This window comes from Carcharhinus amblyrhynchos, unplaced genomic scaffold (assembly GCF_965287045.1).
Source record: "Carcharhinus amblyrhynchos unplaced genomic scaffold, sCarAmb.v2.hapA scaffold_900, whole genome shotgun sequence".
NCBI classification, from domain to species: domain Eukaryota; kingdom Metazoa; phylum Chordata; class Chondrichthyes; order Carcharhiniformes; family Carcharhinidae; genus Carcharhinus; species Carcharhinus amblyrhynchos.
This window is the reverse complement of record NW_027650640.1, coordinates 8,257-34,353: the sequence shown is the minus strand read 5'-3', so window position 1 is coordinate 34,353 and position 26,097 is coordinate 8,257. Positions and strand designations below refer to the sequence as shown.

General features: G+C 52.0%; 1 protein-coding gene across 1 annotated transcript; it reads left to right on the top strand.

The window, feature by feature from the left end:
- The first annotated feature begins 11,596 nt into the window (after positions 1-11,596).
- Positions 11,597-21,566, top strand: LOC145340287 (cholecystokinin receptor-like). The gene is made up of 3 exons (XM_080184728.1): positions 11,597-11,880; positions 16,132-16,322; positions 21,033-21,566. The coding sequence occupies exons 1-3, from the start codon at positions 11,597-11,599 to the stop codon at positions 21,548-21,550; spliced, it is 993 nt and encodes a 330-aa protein (XP_080040854.1). The 3' UTR covers positions 21,551-21,566.
- The last annotated feature ends 4,531 nt before the right edge of the window (positions 21,567-26,097 follow it).

Below are 26,097 nucleotides of genomic sequence, written 5' to 3'. Positions count from 1 at the left end.
TCCCACCCAACTTTGTATCATCTGCAAATTTGGAGATAATACATTCAGTTCCCTCTTCCAAATCATTCATATATAATGTGAACAGTTGGGGTCCCAGCACAGATCCCTGTGGAGCCCCACTAGTCACTGACCGCCAATCAGAAAAAGACCCATTTATGCCAACTCTTTGCTTCCTATCTGCTAACCAGCTTTAACTTTTGGAGTCTGTGTGACTTCTCCAGAATGGAATCCTGGGTTGGAGAGTGAGGTGCCCTCTCACTCCCTGTACTACCTACCTGGCCATGGAGATAGAGAGACGGAGGCAGAGAAAGAGAGAGACAGACAGAGAGAAAGAGAGAGACCAAACAAAAACAAGAGAGAGACCAAACAACAGCTGAAGAAAGAACATTCAGACAGAAGCTGAGGAACAAAGTGGTTTTGTTGAAACTGTAACTAATCAGAGAACAGGTTCTGGCCTCTCAGTGAATGACACTTCCAATGGGTGCCATCAACATGGAGATTTAATCTCAGGTCAAGACTCAGAGAGATAACTGGACCCTGAGATTATAATTAACTATTGTCTCCTGTACACAATGTTTGGTGTTTAAACATTGTAATAGTGTCGTCAAGCTGATAGCAAACAGCAAGTTAATTAACACTCATTACAGAGATTAGGGAACACACTCACTCACATAATCACTCACTCACTCACTCACTCACATAATCACTCACTCACTCACATAATCACTCACTCACTCACTCACATAATCACTCACTCACATAATCACTCACTCACATAATCACTCACTCACTCACTCACATAATCACTCACTCACATAATCACTCACTCACTCACTCACATAATCACTCACTCACATAATCACTCACTCACTCACATAATCACTCACTCACTCTCATAATCACTCACTCACTCTCATAATCACTCACTCACTCACTCACTCTCATAATCACTCACTCACTCACATAATCACTCACTCACTCACTCACTCTCATAATCACTCACTCACTCTCATAATCACTCACTCACTCACATAATCACTCACTCAGTCACTCTCATAATCACTCACTCACTCTCATAATCACTCACTCACTCACATAATCACTCACTCACTCACTCTCATAATCACTCACTCACTCACATAATCACTCACTCACTCGCTCACATACTCACTCACTCTCATAACCACTCACTCACACTCACTCAACTAAACACTCAGTCACATACAAACACTCACTCACCTACACACTCACTCAGTCACCTCACTCACCTACACACTCACTCTCTCACTCACCTACACACTCACTCTCTCACTCACCTACACACTCACTCACTCACTCACCTACACACTCACTCTCTCACTCACCTACACACTCACTCACTCACTCACATTTTATCTATAAAGAGAAGTATAGATAATGTGTTCAGTTAATAATTTGCCATGTTCAGGTTGTAACCAGTGGTTATAATCTGGAGATTTTAACCGTGGAGTGTGCTGCCTTGGTGGGTTCCTTGTGGACAACGTTGCCCCTCGCTCCTTAATGTGGTCCGGAGTGTCCCGAGTGACTCAATCTGTGATTGGATAAACGGGGAGGAACAGGACAGTCAGAGCTCCTGTAACCGGGCACCTGGCCAGTGTTTACAACACAGGATGTCAAACACAACTGCTGCAAACTCACTTCATTACTGAGGCCTTTCAGAATGTGAACACACAACAGCAATGCATCTGTATCTCTGTATCAATCTCCTCTTACCTGTGATTTCTGATCTTCCACCCACCTGGTCAGGCGACAGTTTGAAGGACAGAGTGCACCATATTATATCTAACACTGGAATCCACTACCAGAATCACTCGTATCAGAACAACTCCACATGGCTTTCCAATCTCTGCACAGGCAGGTGGTGTTGGTGAGATGAGATTGAACATGAACCATATCCAACTCACAAAGTGACGACTACAATCAGATCTACTCAATGTATTTGATTTGATTTATTATTGTCATGTACTAACATACAGTGAAAAGTATCATTTCTTGAGCACTATACAGGCAAAGCATACCCTTCATAGAGAAGGAAAGGAGAGAGTGCAGAATGTAGTGTTACAGTCACAGCGAGGGTGTAGGGAAAGATCAACTTAATGCGAGGTAGGTCCATTCAAAAGTCTGACAGCAGCAGGGAAGAAGCTGTTCTTGAGTCAGTCGGTACGGGACCTCAGACTTTTGTATCTTTATCCTGAAGGAAGGAGGTGGGAGCGAGAATGTCCGGGATGTGTGGGGTCCTTAATTATCCTGGCTGCTTTTCCCCGAGGCAGCGGGAAGTGTAGACAGAGTCAATGGATGGGAGGCTGGTTTGTGTGATGGATTGGGCTACATTCATGACCCTTTTATAGTTCCATGCGGTCTTGGGCAGAGCAGGAGCCCAGACCAAGCTGTGATATAACCAGAAAGAATGCTTTCTATGGGGCATCTGTAAAAGTTGGTGAGAATTGTAGCGGACATGCCAAATTTCCTCAGTCTTCTGAAAAAATAGAGGCGCTGGTGGGACTTTCTTAACTATAGTGTCAGCGTTGGGGGGACCAGGACAGGTTGCTGTGATCCAGACACCTAAAAACTTGAAGCTCTCGACCATTTCTACTTTCTACTAATCCAATCAGTACAATCTGTTTTGTGCACTGATATTAACTGTGAGTGAGGTAAACTTCACCGCATTGGGGCATTGCTTTGCCCCAGTTAAACAAAACTATCCTCCAGTTGCCCTCTCGGTTCCCTGAGCTCCTGAACGAAATGTAAAATCCACCCGGGTCTCTGGTTAAAGAGCCGATTGTATCTGCCAATCACAACCCACACAAGATAAAAGTATCTGGGACCAAGAGCTTCCCACCACAATGCCCGTGAGTTTCCAGACGATCAAACTGTTCTCAATCTGAGGGGGAAAAGGCTTCAATAATCAGCTGAATAAAATATCAAACACCTTCCAGTCCAGGCTGATTCCGGGGATGGTGGGACTGATGTATGAGGAGAGATTGGCCAGGTTAGGATTGTTTTCACTGGAGTTCAGACGAATGGGGGGTAATCTCCTAGAGACTTATAAAATTCTAACAGATCTAGACAGGATAGATGCAGGGAGGATGTTCCCAATGGTGGGGGGAGTCCAGAACCAGGAGTCACAGCCTGAGGATCTGGGGTGGACCATTTAGGACGGAGATGAGGAGATATTTCTTCATCTGATTTTACCATCAAGTTTTCAGGTGTGAAAATGTGGTAAGTTTGGGTGTGAGGTGAGTGGTGTGATCCACACCTGCCTCCTCACCCATTCCCCCCTTTACCAACCACTGAAAAACCATCTGAACCGCACCAGAATTAAACTGACCACATGGACCGCACTCCCAAACTTACCGGCACTTCCCCCTCTATCCCCACCCTCGCCTGTCTGGGCTCAGCACAGCGAGACAACATGGTCCACAAAGGTCCGAATACCCGGGGGCTCCAGATTCTGGGGAGGTAAAAGCTCCCGGCAGCTCCCTGACTCAGATCGGGGGGGGGGGGGAGGGGGGGCTGGGTCAGATGGCTATCGGTGGGAGGGGGGAGGGGGGAGGGGAGTGGGTCAGATGGCGATCGGTGGGAGGGGGGAGGGGAGTGGGTCAGATGGCTATCGGTGGTGGGGGGGGTGGAGGGGGGCAGACAGCCCACTGCCAATCTGTGAGCGATTGGTGGGGTGGGGGGGGAGCAGGGGGCCACGAGCAGTCTGGGTAGTGGGGAGGTGGGGGGATAAGGGGGTCAGTAATGTTGTGGGGGTGAGGCAGTGTCTGTGGGGAGGCAGGGGGAGGCATCACCTGGCCCAGGAGTGATGTGGCAGGGGAGTGCTCTTCTCTTTTTGTGCATGTGCAGTTGGAGGTGCCGATCGGAGCTGCAGGGTTTTGGACACGATAAGCCTTGCCCACAGCTTCTGCAGCACGATTCAGAATCACTGATATTTTTTCAGGCAGAGTGCATATGGGGGCACCTGAGAACTGGTCTAAAAGTCAGATCTGAAACACTTCCAGATCACAGTCCACACAGCACTTAGAATCAAAATGGTAAAATAGGGCCCACAGAGGGGTGTCCCTGTGGAATTCATTCCCATGGGAAGAGTTGATGCCAATATATTGATGAATATATTCAATGGGCGGCTGGACTGGGGTGAATGGGGTCACAGGTTATGGGGAGGAGGCAGGATCAGGCTATTGAGTTGGATGATCAGCCGTGATCGTAATGAATGGTGGAGCAGACTCGAAGGGCTGAATGGCCTCTTCCTGCTCCTATCTCCTATGTTTCTATGGATCCCTTATGCTGTGTGAACCACTCTCACAATGTGTCCTGATACCCTCAGGAATCAGTGCTCCTGAACCCCCAGCTCTCGGGGTCCCTGCACCCTCTCCAGAATTGGGCCATTAATCGATATTGCCTCTTCCTAATCCCTTCCAGCAGAAACCCGACACTTTATTGTAGTAAAGTGAGACCTGCCGTGTGTCTGCCTGTCTCAGTGGCCCAGTCACACAGCGGATTGGTATCATTCTCACAGCCTATCGCTCCATCAAGCTTTGAAATCTTACTCCGTTTCCCAAGATCCAACTCATTTATATCAAACAAAAATACACCAAGCTTTGGGGAACACCAGATCACCCTTCAGCCTAAAACAAAACCACTCACCCCAACCCACAGGTTCCTGCCCTGAAGCCGATTATTTTATCCAAGCTGAGACTGGCTCTCGGTTCCATAAAGCTCGATTTTATAAACCAGCTTTTCATGTGAATCTTTGTCAAAGACTTTCTTCAAATCCATACACACAACCTCCCACATTTCCCTTCATTTAGCCAAACACAGCCCTGTACAAATCCACACTGGCTCTCCTTAATTAGTTAAAGTTCAAGTTTATTTATTAGTCAGGAGTAGGCTTACATTAACAATGCAATGAAGTTACTGTGAAATTCCCCTAGACGCCACACTCTGGCATCTGTTGGGTCAATGCACCCTAACCAGCGTGTCTTTCCAAAACCGGAGCACCCGGAGGAAACCCTCACAGACACTTACCCGAGAATTCGAAACCAGGTCCCTGGCGCTGTGAGGCGGCAGCACTAACCCACTGTGCCACTATTAACTCAATTAACTAATTAACTCAAACCTGTTGCAGTATTTCTCGCTGATTGCTGTTTTTAAATCCTTGCCCATCACTGATGTTAAAGTGACTGCTCTGTTCGTTATTCAACATATTTACATTCTTTCTTGGATAAGATTCTCTCACTCTCCATCCTCCAGCACTCCGGTATCTGGGGAGGATTGAAAATTATAGCAATCTCTTCCAGTGTCTCCAGCCCCACTTCCTTTAGCAACCTGGAATGTTTGCCATCCTGGGACGGTGAGCAGGGAGGAGGTAAAGGGGCAGGATTTACGATTGCATGGAAGGTGCTGTAGGCAGGATTCTATCTCACTCCATCTTAAATATATTCAGTGAACCCCCCCCCAACTCCCCCACCCCCCAACTCCCCACCCCCCCCCCCAACTCCCCCACCCCCCAACTCCCCACCCCCCAACTCCCCACCCCCCCCAACTCCCCCACCCCCCAACTCCCACCCCCCCCACTCCCCCACCCCCCAACTCCCCACCCCCCCCCAACTCCCCACCCCCCAACTCCCCACCCCCCAACTCCCCACCCCCCCAACTCCCCCACCCCCCAACTCCCCACCCCCCCCACTCCCCCACCCCCCCAACTCCCCACCCCCCCCAACTCCCCCACCCCCCAACTCCCCACCCCCCCAACTCCCCCACCCCCCAACTCCCCACCCCCCCCAACTCCCCACCCCCCAACTCCCCACCCCCCCCCCCACTCCCCCACCGCTGCCCCCCCCAGCTCTCCAATCTCCACCTCCCTTTGAGCTAAAGAGTTCCAAAGTCACACAACCCTCCCTCACATGAGTTGGATAAGGGAACTGAAGGGATTGTTGTTAATTTGCTGCTGACACAAAGATGGTCAGGAAAGTAAGTTGTGAAGAAGACACCAGGATTCAGCAAGGGAATATAGACGGGTTAAATCAGCGGGGAGAATTTTGGCAGAGTGTAATATGGGAAAATATAAAGTGTCCAATTTGGAAAAATAGCAACTTATTGAAATGGAGTGAGATTGAGGCACTCTGAGATACAGAGGGATCTGGGTGTTCAGATACATGAATCAGGGAAAGTTGGTGTGCAGGGACAGCAAGTGATCAGTGAGTGATCAGTCCCTTCATCCAAGTTATTGATATAAACTGTAAAGAATCAAGGTCCCAGCACTGATCCCTGTGCCACTCCACCCACAACATCCTGCCAACTGGAAAATCGCCTATTTATGCCTACTCTGTGCTTCCTGTTGGCCAGACAATCCTCGATCCACACTGATATATCATTCCCTACACCACAGCAACCTTTGATTTGCCAGCTTATCAAATGCCTCCGAGCTGACCTAAACCTTGGTGAATTCTTGGGAGGCGGCAGTCAGCAGCTGAAAGGAGAGGGGACAGAGGGGGAGGGGCTTACGGAGGGAATTCCAGAGCTTCTGCCCAGGGAGCTGAAGGCACGGCAGCCAATGTTACAACGCAAGTCAGGATGGTCAAGAGATCAGTTGGAGACTTGAGCGGAGAGATGGCAGATGGAGTTTAATCCGGACAAATGTGAGTTAATGCATTTTGGAAGGTTTAATACAGATAGGAAATACACAGTAAATGGCAGAACCCTTTGGACTATTGATAGGCAGAGGGATCTGGGTGTACAGGTACACAGGTCACTGAAAGTGGCAACGCAGGTGGAGAGTTAGTCAAGAAGGTATACGGCATACTTGCCTTCATCAGCTGGAGCACTGAGCTTAAAAATTGGCCAGTCATGTTGCAACTTACAGAGTCTTAGTGAGACCACACTTGGAATATAGTGTTCAATTCTGGTCACCACACTACCAGAAGGATGTGGAGGCTTTGGAGAGGGTACAGAAAAGATTTACCAGGATGTTGCCTGGTATGGAGGACATTAGCTATGAGGAGAGGTTGGAGAAACTTGGTTTGTTCTCACTGGAGCGACGGAGGTTGAGGGGAGACCTGATAGAAGTCTACAAGATTTATGAGAGGCATGGACAGAGTGGATAGTTAGAAGCTTTTTTCCCAGGGTGGAAGAGTCAATTACTCGGGGGGCACAGGTTTAAGGTGTGAGGGGTAAGGTTTAAAGGAGATGTAAAAGGCAGAATTTTTACACAGAGGGGGGTGGGTGCCTGGAACTCGTTGCCGGGGGAGGGAGTGGAAGCGGATACGATAGTGACTTTTAAGGGGCATCTGGACAAATCCATGAATAGGATGGGAATAGAGGGATATGGTCCCCGGAAGGGGAGGGGGTTTTAGTTCAGTCGGGGGCAGCATGGTCGGTGCAGACTTGGAGGGGCCGAAGGGCCTGTTCCTGTGCTGGAATTTTCCTCGTTCATTGTTTTTGTTCGAAGAGGCCGGAACCAGAGGGGCGCAGAGACCCCAGGGGGCTGTGAAGGTGGAGGGGATTCCAGGGATAGGGAGGGGGTGATGCCATGGAGGGGTTTGGAAATGAGGAGGTGGATTTTGGAATGGTAGCGCTGTGAGGACGGTGTGGGTTAGTGCAGGGGGGTTTGGGGTATCGGGTGAATGAACTTGGGGTCTGAGACAGTAGAGAGCTGGTCAGTCGGAGGGTGTGAGGTGGGAAGGTGCTGAGAGAGTCAGAACACAACCCACAGAGTGAACCTGCATCCTTCTGACGGTGACTCACTCAGTCCCTGCGGAGACACCAGACATTTGAGTAATTCTTGATCCCTCAGTGACGGGGCTGGGGACACACACACAATACACAGGAACATTGTCCGTGACTCAGCTGGAGCTGATTTAAAATAACCAAGCGTGATTCCTGAGAATTCGAATGAAGGAGAGTCGTGTAAAAGTATTCTCCTGGCTGCCGAGGGTCTGACTCTGATACTGATGGGTTTGAGAGCAGCAGGGAGTGTCGGAGGGGGAGCAGAGATTGATCGGAACAGGAGCTCACAGCGGGAAGAATCCGACTCCGATCTCACCACCAGCTCACGGAGAACAGATTCCTCACGCCGCGGATTCCCATTCCCCCACCCACTCCACTTCCTCAGCACGTCAGGGCCTGCGGAGACGCTCCGTGCAATCAGAGCCCACCTGCAGGAAACGCAGCAAGCAAATTCTACACAGCAAGATCCCACAAACAGCAACGTGACAATTTAACCAGTTAATCCATTCCAATCGGGTTGGATCCAAGATAAACATTCACCAGATGGTCAGCAGAAATATTCCTCAGCACTGACCCCTGACAGTGCGGCACTCCCTCAGTACTGACCCTCTGACAGTGCGGCACTCCCTCAGTACTGACCCTCTGACAGTGCGGCACTCCCTCAGTACTGACCCTCTGACAGTGCGGCACTCCCTCAGCACTGACCTCTGACAGTGCGGCACCCCCCCCCAGCACTGACCCTCTGACAGTGCGGCACTCCCTCAGCACTGACCCTCTGACAGTGCGGCACTCCCTCAGCACTGACCCTCTGACAGTGCGGCACTCCCTCAGCACTGGCCCTCTGACAGTGCGGCACTCCCTCAGCACTGACCCTCTGACAGTGCGGCACTCCCTCAGCACTGACCTCTGACAGTGCGGCACTCCTCAGCACTGACCCTCTGACAGTGCGGCACTCCCTCAGCACTGACCCTCTGACAGTGCGGCACTCCCTCAGCACTGACCCTCTGACAGTGCGGCACTCCCTCAGCACTGACCCTCTGACAGTGCGTCACTCCCTCAGCACTGACCCTCTGACAGTGCGGCACTCCCTCAGCACTGACCCTCTGACAGTGCGGCACTCCCTCAGCACTGACCCTCTGACAGTGCGGCACTCCCTCAGCACTGACCCTCTGACGGTGCGGCACTCCCTCAGCACTGACCCTCTGACAGTGCGGCACTCCCTCAGCACTGACCCTCTGACGGTGCGGCACTCCCTCAGCACTGACCCTCTGACGGTGCGGCACTCCCTCAGCACTGACCCTCTGACAGTGCGGCACTCCCTCAGCACTGACCCTCTGACAGTGCGGCACTCCCTCAGCACTGACCCTCTGACAGTGCGGCACTCCCTCAGCACTGACTCTCTGACAGTGCGACACTCCCTCAGCACTGACCCTCTGACAGTGCGGCACTCCCTCAGTACTGACCCTCTGACAGTGCGGCACTCCCTCAGCACTGACCCTCTGACAGTGCGGCACTCCCTCAGCACTGACCCTCTGACGGTGCGGCACTCCCTCAGCACTGACCCTCTGACAGTGCGGCACTCCCTCAGCACTGACCCTCTGACAGTGCGGCACTCCCTCAGCACTGACCCTCTGACAGTGCGGCACTCCCTCAGCACTGACCCTCTGACAGTGCGGCACTCCCTCAGCACTGACCCTCTGACAGTGCGGCACTCCCTCAGCACTGACCCTCTGACAGTGCGGCACTCCCTCAGCACCGACCCTCTGACAGTGCGGCACTCCCTCAGCACTGACTCTCTGACAGTGCGGCACTCCCTCAGCACTGACCCTCTGACAGTGCGGCACTCCCTCAGTACTGACCCTCTGACAGTGCAGCACTCCCTCAGCACTGACCCTCTGACAGTGGCGGCACTCCCTCAGCACCGACCCTCTGACAGTGCGGCACTCCCTCAGCACTGACTCTCTGACAGTGCGACACTCCCTCAGCACTGACCCTCTGACAGTGCGGCAGTACTAACTCCTGACCGACTGTACAGTATCACTGAAGCTGTGCCCATCCAGGCAAGTGTGATGTATTCTATCACACTCCCAACTTGTGCCCTATAGATGGTGGACAGGCTTTGGGGAGTCAAGAAGTGAATTACTCGTGGCAATATTCCTGGCCTCTGACCTGCTCTTGTAGCCACTGTTTATGGTGTGAGTCCAGTTGAGTTTCTGGTCAATGGTGACCCCAAGGATGTTGACCGTGGAGGATTCAGTGACGGTTACACCATTGAATGTTAAAGGGCGGTGGTTAATGTATCTCTTATTGGTGATGGTCATTGCCTGGCATTTGTGTGGCACAAACGTTACTGCCACTTGTCAGCCCAAGCCTGGATATTGTCCAGATCTTGCTGCAATTGAACATGGACTGCTTCAGTATCTGAGGGGTCGCGAATGGTGCTGAACATTGTGCAATCATCTGGAATATCCTTCCCCCATCTCCCCACCAACGCCCACAACTGGCCTTGTGGGTGGAGATGGGGGCTGAGTCCATTCTAACAATTCCTCTGAAACATTTCCATTTACCTTTCCTACCCCCTTCCCCCACAGGAGGAGGCCATTCCGCCCCTCTGGGCTTGTTCATGCCTTCAGTTCGATCCAGGTTCATTTATATTTTAACTCCATTCACCGCGTTCCATAACCCTCAACGTTACACAAAATATCTCTCAATCCCAGTCAGTACGTTCCCAACTCCCTCCCAGATTCTACAGTGGGAAAGAGTTCCCGATTCCCACTCCCAAACCCCATCTGACTTCCTGATATCCCCCCCCCCGGGCGAACAGCCTGGCTCCACGATGAAGACTCTGGCCCCCTTGTTCTGGACTTCCCCCACCAGAGGAAATAGTTTCTCTCGATCGACCCAGTCAAATTCTTCAATCACCTTAAACCCTTTGATGTGTGAAACTGCAGTGGGTGTGGGAATATATCGGCAGTGGGTTCACCGTCCCGATCGGCTGCTACTGGACTCACGCCCGTCCGTGTGGGGACAGCCTGTGTCTGAAGCCAGTCTCCCCCATCTCCCAGTACCATCAACAACTGCACCTTGGACCAGCTGAATGCCCCCGAGCTGAGCTGCTGCATCACCGGGACTGGCAGTGCGATTGTCACTGGGTGGGTACTCCATAGACCCGGGAAAATACCCTGGGGATCCGGGTCCAAATCCCACCGGAGATGGTGGAATTTGAATCCATAAAAATCTGATTTAAAAGTTGAATGTTGATCAGGAAACGATTGTTGGAAAAACCCAGCTGCTCTTTAGGGAAAGCGATCTGCTGTCCTTCCCCAGCCTGCAGTCCGTGTGTGACCGCAGAATGAACAAGATAACCAACTCCTCAATAATACTAAATCCGTCTCAGAACCAATGCCAGGATTGAGACCAGATTATTACAGGTCAGATTAACAGGGATGTGAGGGTTAGGTCGATGGCGATGCTAAACTGCCCCTCAGTGTCGGGGGGGGGATTAGCAGGGTCATTACGTGGGGTTATGGGGATAGGGCCTGGGTGGGATTATGGTCAGTACAGACTCGATGGGCCGAATGGCTCCTTCTGCACCATAGGGATTCTGTAGTACAGGTCCAATTATTACAGGTCCAATTATTACAGGTCAGATGATTATAGAAGTTGAGGCCAAAACATTGTCTGATTTCAAGAAGAAATTAGATTTTGCTCTTGGGGGCAAAAGGGATCGAGGGATAATGGGGGGTGGGGGGGAGGGGGGGGTCAGGATATTGAACTCGATGATCAGCCACGATCAAAATGAACGGTGGCACAGGGTCCAAAGGGCTGAATGGCCTCCTCCTACTTCTACGTTTACAGGCCAAATTATTACAGGCCAGATTATTACAGTTCGGATTATTACAGGTCAGATTATTACAGGTCGGACTATTACAGGCCAGATTATTACAGGCCAGATTATTACAGGTCGGATTATTACAGGTCAGATTATTACAGGTCGGACTATTACAGGCCAGATTATTACAGGTCAGATTATTACAAGCCAAATTATTACAGGTCAGATTATTACGGGTCAGATTATTACAGGTTGGATTATTTCAGGTCGGATTATTACAGGTCAGGTTATTACAGGTTAGATTATTACAGGCCAAATTATTACAGGTCAGATTATTACAGGTCAGGTTATTACAGGTTAGATTATTACAGGCCAAATTATTACAGGTCAGGTTATACAGGGTCAGATTATTACAGGTCAGATTATTACGGGTTTTACAGTGAAGGGGGGTGTTTCTCTGTGGGGTTCAGTGGGTAACAGGGTTCGCTCCCCTCAATGTTGTCTCTCAATCCCTTGGCTCTCTTCACACCAGCAAACTGCAATAAAATGCTGTTTAACTTTAGCACTGCAATAAAACTTCCTAAAGCTAAATATTATTCTGCAATGTGATAGTGAGGACAGTTCTGTACAGACTTTACCTCATAAAAACCAATGTTTAAAACTCAGGTTGCGAATGAACTGTTCATTCCATTCTTGATCCCAAACATCGGATCCCAGTTTGGATTGGATTGGATTCCAGGGTTAGGAATGTTCGGAGGGAATTTGGAATGTTTGCTGAACCTCTGGAGGGGTTCAAACCAGGTTCCCTCTGAGGTCAGAGAGCGAGGCCATTCGATTGGACAGAGTGTGGGGCAGAGGTCACTGTCGTCACCTTTATAGGGTCAATGGCGAGTTCAACGAGGACAAGGACGAGGTGGGGGGGCAGGGTCGAGATTTCCAACAGCCAGCGGCTTTTAAAGGATTATTTGGGTCTTTGATGGGAGCTGGATGGGATTGACTTAATGTAACACCAACAGTCCCTGATTATGCAGAGGAAAGTGATAGAACTGCATTTACAAAGCACCCTCCAAAGTGTTTGTCAGCCAGTCCAACACTTCAGGAGGTTAATGAGGGAATGTTAGAAAGGCAGGACCCGAGTCACTGGGGACTTTAATCTTTTTGTGGATTGAGAAACTCAAACTAACAGTGACAGCCCTGAGGAAGAATTCATAGATTGGGTTTGGGCCAATTTCCTGGAGCACTGTGTAGTGGATCCAGCTGGGGATCAGGCTGTATTGGATCTGGAATGTAAAATGAAGCAGGTTTAGTAAACAATCCCAGAGTAAATGGTCCCCAAGGAAACAGTGATCACAACATGGTAGAATTTTGCATTCGGTTTGAGAGTGAGAAACGTGGGTCAGAGACAATTGTGCTCAACTTAATAATCTGGCCAGAGGCAGTTTTCCATTATCACATTGCTTTATAAAACATGAAACCCACTCCCGTGACTTACAGCAACACAATTCCTGTACTCCGGATCTATAACACCCCATCCGGGATCTAACTCCCACTGCTCATTTCCCAATGGCTGAGCTCCACTCACAATCAGGAAAGCCCCCTCGGGGGGGGGGTTTATTACCCATTCTCCATGCCCACGGTGGCCGTTCAATTAAAGATTCTTTACATTGAAAAGGTTTCTGTTTAATTGTGGAAATATTGAAGTTATTTCAAGTCTCAAAGTGAAGATTTGGAGTGATTGGCATCTAATCAATGGCTTCTGTTCCTGACCCCGTCCCGTTCCCTGTGGTGACCACCCCCCAACCCCCAACAAGGATCCATCCTTGGACCCTCCCATTCCTCACCCACTCACTGCCTCCTCAATGACAACACCCAGAAGCAGAGTGTTAGTTTTCACCCGGACGCTAAAGACCACCCCCCCCAGCTCCACCCCTCAGCTGCACCCCCCCCCCAGCTCCACCCCCCCCCCCCCCCCATCTCTCCACCGCAGCTCAATGATCCGACTGTTTATCCCACATCCAGCGCTGGATGGACTGGAATTTCCACCAGTTCAATATTGGGAAGACCGTTATTCTCTGACCTCTTTACCAAGTGTTTGGTGACCTGAGTATCTCCCTCGGTGACTGGGTGTTAAATTTGAGTTTGTGATGCTCCTGCGAAGCATCTTGGGATACTACGTTAAAGGTGCTATATAAATGAAAGTTATTGCTGAGTGAAGACCCGGGCTCCAGTACTGAGACCCTGACTAACACGGGCGCTGCTCAGAGGCTGGATCCCAGTTACAAGCTGCACCTTTCCCATTCCCTCAGTAAGACCATGGGTGAGAGTTACAGGAAACTCTGTGCATCGCTTCAACCTCAGGCCGATCCCAGATTCAGGAAGATGCTTCCTGACATCCCCCCCGGACAGTCAGTCTGGAATTTCCAGGTTCTGCTCCCTTGTTCTGGATTCTCCCCCGCACCCCCCACCACCCCCCCCCCCCCCAGCTACCCCCGCCCCCCCCACCACTACCCCTGCCCCCTCGACACCCCCCCCCCCCCCCCCCCGCCCCCCGATCATCTTAAACACGATCACATCAGACCATCGCTTAATCGTCCATATCCAGAGGGTGGAAACCCTGGAATTGTCACTCACAACTCACCTGGCGAAGGGACAGCGCTCCAAAAGCTCGTGATTCCAAATAATCCTGTTGGACTTTTCCCTGGTGTTGTGAAACTTCTTCCTGTGCCCATCCCAGTCCAACACCGGCATCTCCACATCTGGAATTGTTGTCAGGGGGCAGGGGTTGTGTCCAGCCTTTCCAGGGCTGTGACCAACCGAGGGATCACTGCCCCTGCCCCACCACAGCTGGAATAAAAACCAACGTCCCATTCGCTTTGCTCATTATCTCCTGTACACCCCCCCCCAACCCCATACACCGCCCCCCCAGTACACCCCCCCCCGTACACCCCCCCCCAACCCCATACACCGCCCCCCCAGTACACCCCCCCCAGTACACCCCCCCCACCCCGTACACCACCCCCCCAATACACCCCCCCTACCCCGTACACCACCCCCCCTGTACACCGCCCCCCCCCTGTACACCGCCCCCCCGTACACCGCCCCCCCCCCCCGTACACCGCCCCCCCAGTACACCACCCCCCCCTGTACACCGCCCCCTCTCCCGTACACCGCCCCCCCCCGTACACCGCCCCCCCCGTACACCGCCCCCCCCCTGTACACCGCCCCCCCCCGTACACCGCACCCCCCCTGTACACCACACCCGCCCTGTGCACCGCCCCCCCCATACACCGCACCCCCCATACACCGCCCCCCCTACACCGCCCCCCCTGTGCACCGCCCCCCCTGTGCACCGCCCCCCCTGTACACCGCCCCCCCCCACACCGCCCCCTCTCCCGTACACCGCCCCCTCTGTGCACCGCCCCCCCCGGCACACCGCCCCCCCCCACACCGCCCCCTCTCCCGTACACTGCCCCCCCTGTACACCGCCCCCCCCTGTACACCGCCCCCCCTGTACACCGCCCCCCTCATACACCGCACCCCCCCATACACCACACCCCCCCGTACACCGCCCCCCCTCTCCTGTACACTACCCCCTCCCTCCTGTATGCCGCACCCTCTGTACGCCGCACCCACCCATACACTGCCCCCCCCCCCGATACACTGCCTCCCCCGATACACTGCCCTCCCTCCAGTACACTGCCCCCTCTCCTGTACTCCACCCTCCCTCCTGTATACCGCCTCCTCATCCCCTGTCCCCTCCCCCCAAAATCTCAGTCATAGAGTCACAGAGGTTTACAGCACGGAAACAGGCCATTCGGCCCAGCTTGTCCGTGCTGCCCTTCTTTTTAAAACCCCTAAACTAATCCCAATTACCCACATTTGGCCCATATCCCTCTATACCCATCGTACCCATGTAACTATCTAAATGCTTTTTAAAAGACAAAATTGTACCCACCTCTACTACTACCTCTGGCAGCTTGTTCCAGACACTCACCACCCTCTGTGTGAAAAAAGTTACCCCCTCTGGACCCTCTCCCCTCTCACCTTAAACCTCTGCCCTCTAGTTTTAGACTCCCTGACCTTTGGGGAAAGATATTACCAGTCTCGCTGATCTGTGCTCCTCCCTCTTGCCCGATGCACTTTGCAAAATCAAACCTGGCCCCCCTGAGCCCTGACCTCAGTGTGTTGCCCTTTCCCCTCTCTGTGAGGCTCAGTTCCTCAGTGAGAGAGTGTCAGAAAGAGCAGGACAGCGAGAGGCACAGAGTCTGCACATCGGAAAAATATTAGGGATGATTTTATGACTCTCCTATTTTAAACTGAAACGCTGGTGTTGTTTATTCTGCGGCTAATCTGCGAATGAGCGCGAGCAGATTTTTAAATAGCTTCTCGGAGAGAAGATGATGCATTAATGTCAGTTATTTCCATTGAGTTGTTTTGTTGTGATGAGGAATAGGTTAAGAGTTTAAATTTACACCCCGGGAATTCTGGCAACAGCCGTAAGAATCTCTCTTCACACTCGGATCCTCTCTCAGGATGTACAGGCAAGAAGCTGCCACAGTCTGCATTCTTGTAGCGCCTCACATGCTGCAAGACATCATAGTTACATCTCAGGTGTGGCCATTAAATATAATTTCACACATCGGAACTGTCAACAAATATTCCCTCAGGAAAACACAAGCTCAGTCAAAGAAGTCACTCTTCAGAACCATCGTCAAAGGAGAAAGTAAGATAGAGAGGGGAGGGTTATAGAGCGAATTTTGATTCGATTTAATTTATTGTCACATGTATTAACTTACAGTGAAAAGCCACGTTGCTGTGTCTCTGGAGTCACATGTAGGCCAGACCGGGTAAGGACGGCAGATTTCCTTCCCTAAAGGACATTAGTGACCCAGATAATTTTTCTGACAATCGACAACAGTTTCATGGTCATCAGTAGATTCTTAATTCCAGATCTTTCTCACTGAATTCTAATTCCATCAGCTGCCATGGCGGGGTTCGAACCCGGCTCCCCAGAACATTAGCCGAGTTTCTCATTTCTCATTCATGATAAATGAGTCCTGATCAAGGAACCAGTCAGATATTCAGCACTTGTACATTCTGGTCATTATGGTTTAATAGCTTAGCTCCTTCACGGAACATTAAAAACTATCCCCGAGGTGACAAAGCTAACAAATCAGATTGATGTGAAAAACTACAGACGGTAAAGGAATAACGAGCAGCGAATAACAACCTGTAGGCATCATTGCACACCGCACTGAATACTCATCTCCCATCGAGGGAAATAACACACACACATACACAGATTCATTCGAAACTGGATATGGAGAGTTAACAAAACTTAACAACTGAATCAGTCCCATTGGAATAACACAAATTCTGGAGCAACGTGATCGAAATGTTGAAGATGAGGTGAGGGTGACCTGCTGCCGACATTAAGGCAGGATTTGACTGCAATGTTTCGCTTTCAACATCGGAAGATGGTTGTGGAGGGTCAGGCTCTCAGCTCTAGGACATCTCTGCAGGACTCCCTCAGGATAGTGTCCTGGGCCCAACCATCTTCAGCTGCTTCATCAATAACCTCCCCTCCATCATAAAGTCAGAAGTGGAAATGTTCGCTGATGATTGCACAATGTTCAGCACCATTCGCGACCCCTCAGATACTGAAGCAGTCCATGTTCAATTGCAGCAAGATCTGGACAATATCCAGGCTTGGGCTGACAAGTGGCAGTAACATTTGTGCCACACAAATGCCAGGCAATGACCATCACCAATAAGAGATACATTAACCACCGCCCTTTAACATTCAATGGTGTAACCGTCACTGAATCCTCCACGGTCAACATCCTTGGGGTCACCATTGACCAGAAACTCAACTGGACTCACCACCATAAACAGTGGCTACAAGAGCAGGTCAGAGGCCAGGAATATTGCCACGAGTAATTCACTTCTTGACTCCCCAAAGCCTGTCCACCATCTACAGGGCACAAGTTGGGAGTGTGATAGAATACTCGCCACTTGTCCCACTTAGAAAGGACGGTAGGACTAGAGGGCACAGCCTCAAGATAAAGGGGGGCCGGTTTAGATCGGAGTTGAGGAGGAACTTCTTCGCTCAAAGGGTGGTGAATCTCTGGAATTCTCTGCCCGTTGAAGTGGTGGAGGCTGCCTCGCTAAATATATTTAAGACGCGGGTAGATGGGTTTTTGATAAGAGAGGGGATTAAGGGATTATGGGGAGAGGGCGGGAATGTGGAACTGAGCCACGACAGATCAGCCATGATCTTATTGAATGGCGGGGCAGGCTCGAAGGGCTAGATGGCCTACTCCTGCTCCTATTTCTTATGTTCTTATGGGTGCAGCTCCAACACTTAAGAAGCTCAACACCATCCAGGACAAAGCAGCCCCACTTGATTGGCACCCCATCTACAAACATCCACTCCCTCCATCACTGAGTCTCAGTGTTATCATGTGTACTGTGATGATACTGTGCCATTAATGAATATATTTCAGATTATGTTCTTTTAAGGGGTATGTTTAAAATTCAGATCTGTTTTGCAGGGTGTCGATTTGTCTAAGAAATCTTTTAAATTAGTAGCTTGCAGCACAGGAGAAGTATTCATTTTGAACAAGGAAGGCAGGATTTTATAGCCTTACTCTTCCCAAAACTGTAAAATCCCATCTGAGGTCAATGAACCTTTTCATGGTCCACCCTCTCGCCTGCTCTGATTCCCATGGCGGGTGGTAAAATTCCAGAGTGATTAAGCAAAGCTAATGCATTTGTGTTTACTTAGGTACCCCAAGGGTTTCATCACAGCAATTTGATTAGGTTGATTAACAGGGTGATTAACAGGGGCAAGGTCATGTGTTTGGTGGGAGGAGCTACATTTGCAGAGAAAAACACAGTTTCTCTGTCATCATAAAAACAAAAAGTTACTTCCTGGTTGTGAAAGAAGCAAAATATCTCTTGCTCTCCCTCTCTCTCTCTCTCTGTCTCTGTCTCTCTCTCTCTGTCTCCCCCTCTCTCTCTCTCTCTCTCTGTCTCTGTCTCTGTCTCTCTCTCTGTCTCTGTCTCTCTCTCTGTCTCTCTGTCTCTCTGTCTCTCTCTCTCTCTCTCTGTCTCTCTCTCTCTCGCTGTCTCTCTCTCTGTCTCTCTCTCTCTTTCTGTCTCTGTAGACGTATTCTGTAAGTTCTGGGGCCATTAACTTGAGACAAGCAAATGCACCTGTGTTTTGCGAATTAGTTTTAAACAGATGATCCAAGTCTGTAACAGAACTTTTCATGAATTGGAACTCAGTGATCGGTTAGCAGTTAAGAATTGTTTATATCAGTACTGTTCAATTGTTAAATGTTAATCTAACTCATTTGTTATAGTTAAACTGTGCTATTTAATAATGTTGGTTTTGTTAAAAGCCTCCCAGTCGGTCAATAGAATCTCACCTAAAGTGAAGCATCCAATCCCCACACTAATGGCAAAATCGTAAATTTGGGGTCCGGCTTCAAAATAAACCTCGGGGAGTCTGATCCAGAACTAAACAAATACCACGTACAATATACACAGCAACAACTCACCAAGCGTAACAGCTTGCCACACTGTCAGAGGGTCAGTGCTGAGGGAGTGCCGCACTGTCAGAGGGTCAGTGCTGAGGGAGTGCCGCACTGTCAGAGGGTCAGTGCTGAGGGAGTGCCGCACTGTCAGAGGGTCAGTACTGAGGGAGTGCCGCACTGTCAGAGGGTCAGTGCTGAGGGAGTGCCGCACTGTCAGAGGGTCAGTACTGAGGGAGTGCCGCACTGTCAGAGGGTCAGTGCTGAGGGAGTGCCGCACTGTCAGAGGGTCAGTACTGAGGAGTGCCGCACTGTCAGAGGGTCAGTACTGAGGGAGTGCCGCACTGTCAGAGGGTCAGTACTGAGGGAGTGCCGCACTGTCAGAGGGTCAGTGCAGAGGGAGTGCCGCACTGTCAGAGGGTCAGTGCTGAGGGAGTGCCGCACTGTCAGAGGGTCAGTGCAGAGGGAGTGCCGCACTGTCAGAGGGTCAGTGCTGAGGGAGTGCCGCACTGTCAGAGGGTCAGTGCTGAGGGAGTGCCGCACTGTCAGAGGGTCAGTGCAGAGGGAGTGCCGCACTGTCAGAGGGTCAGTGCTGAGGAGTGCCGCACTGTCAGAGGGTCAGTGCAGAGGGAGTGCCGCACTGTCAGAGGGTCAGTGCTGAGGGAGTGCCGCACTGTCAGAGGGTCAGTGCAAAGGGAGTGCCGCACTGTCAGAGGGTCAGTGCTGAGGGAGCGCCGCACTGTCAGAGGGTCAGTGCAGAGGGAGTGCCGCACTGTCAGAGGGTCAGTGCTGAGGGAGCGCCGCACTGTCAGAGGGTCAGTGCTGAGGGAGTGCCGCACTGCCAGAGGGTCAGTGCTGAGGGAGTGCCGCACTGTCAGAGGGTCAGTGCTGAGGAGCGCCGCACTGTCAGAGGGTCAGTGCAGAGGGAGTGCCGCACTGTCAGAGGGTCAGTGCAGAGGGAGTGCCGCACTGTCAGAGGGTCAGTGCTGAGGGAGTGCCGCACTGTCAGAGGGTCAGTGCTGAGGGAGTGCCGCACTGTCAGAGGGTCAGTACTGAGGGAGTGCCGCACTGTCAGAGGGTCAGTGCTGAGGAGTGCCGCACTGTCAGAGGGTCAGTGCTGAGGGAGTGCCGCACTGTCAGAGGGTCAGTACTGAGGGAGTGCCGCACTGTCAGAGGGTCAGTACTGAGGGAGTGCCGCACTGTCAGAGGGTCAGTACTGAGGGAGTGCCGCACTGTCAGAGGGTCAGTGCAGAGGGAGTGCCGCACTGTCAGAGGGTCAGTGCTGAGGGAGTGCCGCACTGTCAGAGGGTCAGTGCAGAGGGAGTGCCGCACTGTCAGAGGGTCAGTGCTGAGGGAGTGCCGCACTGTCAGAGGGTCAGTGCTGAGGGAGTGCCGCACTGTCAGAGGGTCAGTGCAGAGGGAGTGCCGCACTGTCAGAGGGTCAGTGCTGAGGGAGTGCCGCACTGTCAGAGGGTCAGTGCAGAGGGAGTGCCGCACTGTCAGAGGGTCAGTGCTGAGGAGTGCCGCACTGTCAGAGGGTCAGTGCAAAGGGAGTGCCGCACTGTCAGAGGGTCAGTGCTGAGGGAGCGCCGCACTGTCAGAGGGTCAGTGCAGAGGGAGTGCCGCACTGTCAGAGGGTCAGTGCTGAGGGAGCGCCGCACTGTCAGAGGGTCAGTGCAGAGGGAGTGCCGCACTGTCAGAGGGTCAGTGCTGAGGGAGCGCCGCACTGTCAGAGGGTCAGTGCTGAGGGAGTGCCGCACTGCCAGAGGGTCAGTGCTGAGGGAGTGCCGCACTGTGGGATGTGCTGGTTTGTGGTGAGGTGATGAATGGGATGAGTGTTTTGATTATTCGGGTCTGTTCTCCCCCGTTAACCTGTCGGAATGTTTTATTTCTAGCTCACAGTAACGGAGCTGCCAGTGTCCCTCACTACGAGGACAGTGACGGTTGCTACCTGCAAGTGGGTAAGAGGCGGAACTCGATGGAGATGGCCACCCTGACCCCTAGCAGCAGTGCCAAGCTGGACCATGTCCGCAGTAACGCCTCGGAGTCCAAACTGGTGGCCAAGAAGCGGGTGATCCGGATGCTGATTGTGATTGTGGTGATGTTCTTTATCTGTTGGATGCCCATCTACAGCGTCAACACCTGGCGAGCCTTTGACGATCTGAATGCCATTCGCCGCCTGTCCGGTGCGCCCATCTCCTTCATCCACCTCCTGTCCTACACCTCCTCCTGCGTCAACCCCCTGGTTTACTGCTTCATGAACAAGCGTTTCCGCAAGGCCTTCCTCACCACCTTCTCCCGCTGCCTGCGTCCACTCCGGGTGTTTAAGGATCTGGAGGAGGAGGCGGCAACCACTGCTACCTCCATGTCCAAGTTCAGCTATACCACCGTCAGCACCGTGGGACCCCCATAGACAGGCCTCAGGCCCCCTTACCCTGACCTGTTCACCCCCACCCCCCCACACCATCACCCACTGCACCCCCCCACCCCCAGCCCTGCCCCTCCCCCACCCCAGCCCTGCCCCTCCCCCCACACCCCAGCCCTGCCCCTCCCCCACACCCCAGCCCTGCCCCTCCCCCCACCCCCAGCCCTGCCCCTCCCCCACACCCCAGCCCTGCCCCTCCCCCCACACCCCAGCCCTGCCCCTCCCCCCACCCCCAGCCCTGCCCCTCCCCCACCCCCAGCCCTGCCCCTCCCCCCCACTCAGCCCTGCCCCTCCCCCACTCCCAGCCCTGCCCCTCCCCCACCCCCAGCCCTGCCCCTCCCCCACCCCCAGCCCTGCCCCCCCCCACCCCCAGCCCTGCCCCTCCCCCACTCCCAGCCCTGCCCCTCCCCCACTCCCAGCCCTGCCCCTCCCCCACCCCCAGCCCTGCCCCTCCCCCCCACTCAGCCCTGCCCCTCCCCCCCCACTCAGCCCTGCCCCTCCCCCACTCCCAGCCCTGCCCCTCCCCCTCCCCCAGCCCTGCCCCTCCCCCACCCCCAGCCCTGCCCCTCCCCCCACTCAGCCCTGCCCCTCCCCCCCCACTCAGCCCTGCCCCTCCCCCACTCCCAGCCCTGCCACTCCCCACGGTCAGTCCTGCACTTGACCTCCACCCAGCCCTGCCTCTAACCCGAACCCAGCACTTTTTGCCCCTCTGCCTCGCACTGCCCCCCCCTCGCACCCCCCCCCGCACTGCCCCCCCTCGCACTGCTCCCCCCCCGCACTGCCCCCCCTCGCACTGCCCCCCCCGCACTGCCCCCCCTCGCACTGCTCCCCCCCCGCACTGCCCCCCCTCGCACTGCTCCCCCCTCGCACTGCCCCCCCTCGCACTGCCCCCCCTCGCACTGCCCCCCCTCGCACTGCCCCCCCCCCCACCTCTGTGGGTTGACCTGTGATCTCTTGTGTTTGTGTGTGTTTCCCTTTCTCCCTTTGATCTTTAACCTCTGACCTGCCGCCTTGAGGGAGAGTGGAGAGCGATGGCTGGAGGGGAATGGGTTTTGTTTCTTGGCTACTTGACCCTCCCCCACCCCCTCCACTCTTACCGAGCACTCTAACACCCGGTGGGGGGGGGAGGGTGGAAGGGGTGGGGGATGTGGGACTGAGCCTGGATGATTTGGGGCAGAGATGGGGTCAAAGGTCAAGCATGGAGGGACTTTGAAAAGAAGTCTTGCATTTCTATAGCGCCTATCTCATCCCAAAGAGCTTTACAACCAATGAATTAACTTTAAAGTATGATCATTGTTGTAACGTAGGAAAATTGGTCACTAATTTACGCACAGCAAGGGGAGATGGGGAGGGGGGGGGGAGGGTGGTGGGGGGTGGTGGGGGAGGGGGGAGGGGGAGGGGTTATGGGGGAGGGAGGGGGATATTGGGGAGGGAGCGCCACACTGTCAGAGGGTCAGTGCTGAGGGAGTGCCGCACTGTCAGAGGGTCAGTGCTGAGGGAGTGCCGCACTGTCAGAGGGTCAGTGCTGAGGGAGTGCCGCACTGTCAGAGGGTCAGTGCTGAGGGAGTGCCGCACTGTCAGAGGGTCAGTATGAGGGAGTGCTGCACTGTCAGAGGGTCAGTGCTGAGGGAGTGTTGCACTGTCAGAGGGTCAGTATGAGGGAGTGCCGTACTGTCAGAGGGTCAGTGCTGAGGGAGTGCCGCACTGTCAGAGGGTCAGTGCTGAGGGAGTGCCACACTGTCAGATGGTCAGTGCTGAGGGAGTGCCACACTGTCAGAGGGTCAGTACTGAGGGAGGGCATTCGTATTTTCTGTGTTAAAGTTGTGGCAGGTGTATGTTTACAAGAAGTATGTTGAATTGGAACAGAGCATTTAGTTAAGATTTATTCACTAACATCATTTTTTTCCTTGTTTGTAGTTGGTAGAAGTTATTACTAATTTTTCTTATTCTGTGTTAACTATATTCTAAAAGAAACTTTGTTTGATAATAACTCCCTAGTGGGTCGTTTGAATCATAGCTGAAGTGAAACATCTCATGCATTTCCTAGACAAATTCAAATTGCAAAACTTACAATCCATGTGGATTTCATAAAACACTTTGGAGTTTCTGACCTGGATTATAACAGGAAGTATAGAAAAGCAGCAAATTGTTTAAATGGAGAGAGATTGCGGAATTCTGAAGTACAGAGGGGATCTGGGTGTCCTGGTACATGAATCAGGTACAGCAAGGCAATTGGAATGTTGTTTATTGCACACGGAATGGAATATTAAAGTCAGGATGTTTTACTCTATCTATATACAATTTTGGTCTCCTCACTTAAGAAGGGGTATAGTAGCATTGGAGGAAGTTCAGAGATGGTTTTATACTCTGATGAGTATTCATAAAGACACCAGCAGAGCCTGTTGGTTCAAAGAGCTAACTCTGTGATAGGCTAAGGATTGTGGGAGCACCAAAGAACAAGATGTGTAGCCATAGAAAGAACATGAGAATTGATTGGACACTGGCTGTTGCTATGCCTTGAACAAACAGTGATTGGCCTGTCCTGTGTGTTGTGTTCCTGAGAGAATGACAACCCCCTGACAGAGGCACGACTCTAGAATGTATGACTAAAGAGACAGAGATTGATTAGTGCCTCTGCTTGGAGTAAGTGCCTGGAAACATGGATACTACCAGCAGGATTTCTTTCAGGATATCAGCAGCAGTAACCCTGGATCGACCACTTTAGAACATAGAACATAGAACACTACAGCACAAACAGGCCCTTCGGCCCACAAGTTGCGCCGATCACATCAACACCTACCAATCTATAGACCTATCTATAACCCCATTAAATTCCATATACTCATCCAGAAGTCTTTTAAAAGACCCCAGCGAGTTCGCCTCCACCACCACTGATGGCAGCCGATTCCATTCACTCACCACCCTCTGAGTGAAAAACTTACCCCTAACATCACTTCTGTACTTGCCTCCCCGCACCTTAAATCTGTGTCCTCTCGTAGCGACCATTTTAGTAAGGCGTTCGATAAGGTTCACCATGGTAGGCTTCTGCAGAAAATGCAGATGTATGGGATTGTGGGTAATCTAGGAAGTTGGATCAGGAATTGGCTATCAGATAGGAGACAGAGGGTGGTGGTGGATGGTAAATATTCATCATGGAGTTCAGTTACGAGTGGTGTGCCTCAGGGATCTGTTTTGGGGCCACTGTTGTTTGTAATTTTTATTAATGATCTGGATGAGGGTATAGTTGTGGGTGGATTAGTAAATTTGCTGATGACACCAAAATTGGAGTGTGGTAGATTGTGAGGAAGGGTGTCATAGTCTGCAGGGAGACTTAGATAGGTTGCAGAGCTGGGCCGAGAGGTGGCGGATGGAATTTAATGCGGAGAAGTGTGAGGTAATTCACTTTGGTAGGAGCAACAGATGTGTCGAGTATAGGGCTAACCGGAGGACTTTGAATAGTGTGGATGAACAGAGGGATCTAGGTGTATGTGTACATAGATCCCTGAAAGTTGGGAATCAAGTAGATAAGGTTGTTAAGAAGGCGTACGGTGTCTTGGCGTTTATTGGTAGGGGGATTGAATTTAGGAGTCGCAGTGTAATGTTGCAACTGTACACTACTCTAGTGCGGCCGCACTTGGAGTACTGTGTGCAGTTCTGGTCCCCGCATTACAAGAAGGATGTGGAGGCGTTGGAGAGGGTGCAGAGGAGGTTTACTAGGATGGTGCCTGGTATGGTGGGGAGGTCCTATGAGGAGAGACTGAGGGATTTAGGGTTGTTTTCGTTGGAAAGAAGGCGGCTAAGAGGGGATCTTATTGAAACATATAAGATGATTAGAGGTTTAGATAGGGTGGATAGTGATAGCCTTTTTCCTCGGATGGAGAAAGCTAGCACGAGGGGGCATGACTTTAAATTAAGGGGGGTAGCTACAGGACGGATGTCAGGGGTAGGTTCTTTACCCAGCGGGTGGTGAGGGATTGGAATGCCCTGCCTGCTGCAGTTGTAAATGCGTCTAGTTTGGGGGCGTTTAAGAGATCTCTGGATAGGTTTATGGACGAAAAGGGATTGGTATAGGCTAGTGGGTCATTGTTTTTGTAACTGGTCGGCGCAACATCGTGGGCCGAAGGGCCTGTTCTGCGCTGTAATGTTCTATGTTCTATGTTCTATGTTCTATTTCAACCCGGGGAAATAGCCTCTGAGAATCCACCCTATCTATTCCTCTCAACATTTTATAAACCTCTATCAGGTCGCCTCTCAACCTTCGTCTCTCCAGGGAGAAGAGTCCCAGCTCCCTCAACCTAACTTCATAAGGCATGCCTCCCAATCCAGGCAACATCCTTGTAAATCTCCTCTGTACCCTTTCAATAGCTTCTACATCTTTCCTATAGTGAGGCGACCAGAACTGCGCACAGTACTCCAAATGAGGCCTGACAAGGGACTTATAAAGTTGCAGCATTACCTCCCGACTCCTAAACTCAATCCCTCGATTAATGAAGGCCAGTACACCATACGCCTTCTTGACCACATCCTTAGAAACA

Coding starts and splice junctions, on each gene's coding strand:
- LOC145340287 (XM_080184728.1), top strand. CDS start 11,597: ATGGCCTCCTCCTACTTCTACGTTTACAGGCCAAATTATTACAGGCCA. Junction 11,881..16,131: donor TTCAGGTCGGATTATTACAG/GTCAGGTTATTA, acceptor ATCCTCTCTCAG/GATGTACAGGCAAGAAGCTG. Junction 16,323..21,032: donor AACCATCGTCAAAGGAGAAA/GTAAGATAGAGA, acceptor TTTTATTTCTAG/CTCACAGTAACGGAGCTGCC.